Source organism: Onthophagus taurus, chromosome 6 (genome assembly GCF_036711975.1).
Source record: "Onthophagus taurus isolate NC chromosome 6, IU_Otau_3.0, whole genome shotgun sequence".
In the NCBI taxonomy this organism is placed as follows: domain Eukaryota; kingdom Metazoa; phylum Arthropoda; class Insecta; order Coleoptera; family Scarabaeidae; genus Onthophagus; species Onthophagus taurus.
In genome coordinates, this window is record NC_091971.1 from 27,918,235 (window position 1) to 27,920,881 (window position 2,647).

Genomic DNA, 2,647 nt, shown 5'->3' on the forward strand with positions numbered 1-2,647 from the left:
ACAGGAGCTGATATTTCAGTCATACCTCGTAACATTCTTTCAGATTATCATAAAGATAACAATTCTTCTCTAACAGCTGCAAACGGACATAGTGACGAAGTTTAAGACGACCCATTCTATTCGTCAACGAAAAGTAACACGTTACCTAAAGTCTACAAAAGCAAAAATTGGATTTGCCGACAATATGGAAAGAAGCTGAAAAATTTCAGAAGCGTGTAGCAATTATAATTAAAAGTTTCTCCCCTGATTTCGTTATCAACACGGACCAAACAGGTTGTGAGTATCGTGTTGATGTGAGAAGAACCTTGGCGACAAAAGGGCAAAAGATGGTTTATGTTTTTCTGGGTGACTTTAACCCTTATGTGCACACCCAACTTTTACCTCGTTGTTACACACCCGAGTACCGGGGTACCCACCACTAGTTTTTCTTAATTCTTGATTGCCTACTACAGTTCCATGAAAACAAATAGAAGTAGGGTCTCCGAGCGCTACACAGGTAGCGCGCGGTCAGTTTAGCCTCTCGGCGACCGGCATATGTTTAAAATTACCAAGCTGTGCGTCATTAAGAATCGCGTTATTGAGGAGAACAGACGTGTACATACAACGGAACGAACCAGGACTACGTGTTGAGCGCCCAGGAGCGCGTTGGTAGAGCGTCGCCTCTTTTCTCTTCAAATTCATCGCTGTGTGATAAACACTTGATTTTCAACATTTCTGTGACTTGTAATAATTATTCATCAGTGCAGGAATTATTCATCATGGAGGAAGAACTATCGAGATCTGAATTTGCAAGGTAAAGTTTATTTCCTAATATAATTGTCATTGCTGTTTCTTGCTTATATTACATTTTTCAATTGAAAAACTCATTTTTATTGAATCTAGATTGAATCATGTTCAAAGAGATACGTTTTTGAAACGTTTACTTGGAGACGATGAAGAATCAGAGTTCGAAGACGATAGTGAAGATGAGGATTGGCTGCCGGGTGAAGCCCTAGCCGAAGAACCGCTATCAGATACGGAAAATGCTGACGAGGCGCCCGAAGGAGAAGGGGAGGGCGATGTTGAGTCCGACGAAAGCGAGAGCGAAAGCGAGAGTCAAGCGGCAGGTACGTCAGCAACAGACGAAGCAGGTACAGAAAATGATATTGCGTACATAGCGAAAGATAAAACCGTTTGGAGTAAGACGCCGCCTCAAGTACGTCAAACTCCTTCTCACAATGTTTTACGGCAAAGAAGTGGCCCACACAGATCTACAGAAAGTTTATCGGTACAAGATACTTTCAAAACAATTATTACAGTCGAAATGGTAGATCTTATTGTTTGCTATACTAACAACAAAGCTACCAAAGTGTATAATAATTATAACGGGAATAATCCAGATTCACAGCGATTGTGGAAGCCAATAACTATACAAGAAATGTATGCGTTTATTGGGGTCAAAATTTGGTGGATTTGCGATGCCGAGAATGCATACCCTCTAAATGGGATTATTTATTCAGGAAAAACTGGAAATGTTCGTGAAAAAAATCAAGGAGAGAGAGTTGTAAAGGAACTTGCAGTACCATTCAGAGGAAGTGGCAGAAATATTACTATGGATAATTATTTTACTACGTTACCACTTGCACAACATTTACTGTCATGGAAATTAACTATTGTTGGTACATTGAAAAAAAATAAACCTTACATCCCAAAACAAATGGCTCCTCATAAATCTAGAGAAGAATACTCTACTCTCTTTGGTTTTCACGAACATGTTACACTTTGTTCGTACGTGCCAAAGAAGAATAAAGCCGTAATTTTACTATCGACAATGCACTCTGATGCTGCTGTGAATGATGATGGAAAGAAAAAGCCTCACATGATCACTTATTATAATAAATATAAAACTGGTGTAGATACAATGGATCAAATGGTAACTCGATACACTACGCGCAGGCGCACTCAGAGATGGCCTCTTGCTATGTTCTTCAATATATTAGACGTAGGCGCTCTTGCTTCATATGTAATTTATTATGAGAATAACAAAATGATACAAAGGAAGACTAATCAGCGACATACTTTCTTGCGTCAACTGAGCGAAGAACTAGCGAAACCTTTCATTGAGGATCGTTCTAAGAATGCCCAAATAATGCGCAACTACAATACGAAAATTGCGATTGAAAGCGTGATTGGATTACAGCTTGATCCTTCCACTGTTCCTGAAAGACAAGCTCAACCTCGAGATAGTACTGGCAGGAAAAAAATTACAGGTTCTTGTCATATTTGCTATAAAGGAACAATCAAAAGACGCAGGAAAACGCGAAAATCTTGTTCGGTTTGCGCGAGACCTGTCTGCGATGAGCACTCTTTGTCGATAATCAAATGTATCGATTGCGCTGAATAAATGTAAATATACTCTAATCTACAGTGAAAATTATTGTAATTATTTATTTATTAACCCCTGTTACCTCAATGAAATGTTCATCAATGATATTAATTGATTCCCTAGTCGAAATGTTATTTTTCATCTAGTGGCTACCCGGGTACCCGGGTGTGTCCGCTAAGCACATGTACTTCATCGAAATGTGATTGCAAATCATGTGCGTTTATAAGATGTGCAGTGTGCAAAAAACACCTATGTTTTTCGTGTTTCTATTCGATTTATCAT

The 2,647-nt window shown here is 39.0% G+C and overlaps 1 protein-coding gene across 1 annotated transcript; it reads left to right on the forward strand.

The window, feature by feature from the left end:
• The first annotated feature begins 357 nt into the window (after positions 1–357).
• Positions 358–2,383, forward strand: LOC111418576 (piggyBac transposable element-derived protein 4-like). Its single transcript, XM_023051114.2, has 2 exons — positions 358–793; positions 883–2,383. The coding sequence occupies exons 1-2, from the start codon at positions 759–761 to the stop codon at positions 2,381–2,383; spliced, it is 1,536 nt and encodes a 511-aa protein (XP_022906882.2). The 5' UTR covers positions 358–758.
• The last annotated feature ends 264 nt before the right edge of the window (positions 2,384–2,647 follow it).

What these genes read in the sequence shown, in the direction of transcription:
- LOC111418576 (XM_023051114.2), top strand. Translation starts at nt 759, where the DNA reads ATGGAGGAAGAACTATCGAGATCTGAATTTGCAAG. An exon ending in TCGAGATCTGAATTTGCAAG is followed by an intron (nt 794 to 882) that starts GTAAAGTTTATT and finishes TATTGAATCTAG; the next exon opens with ATTGAATCATGTTCAAAGAG.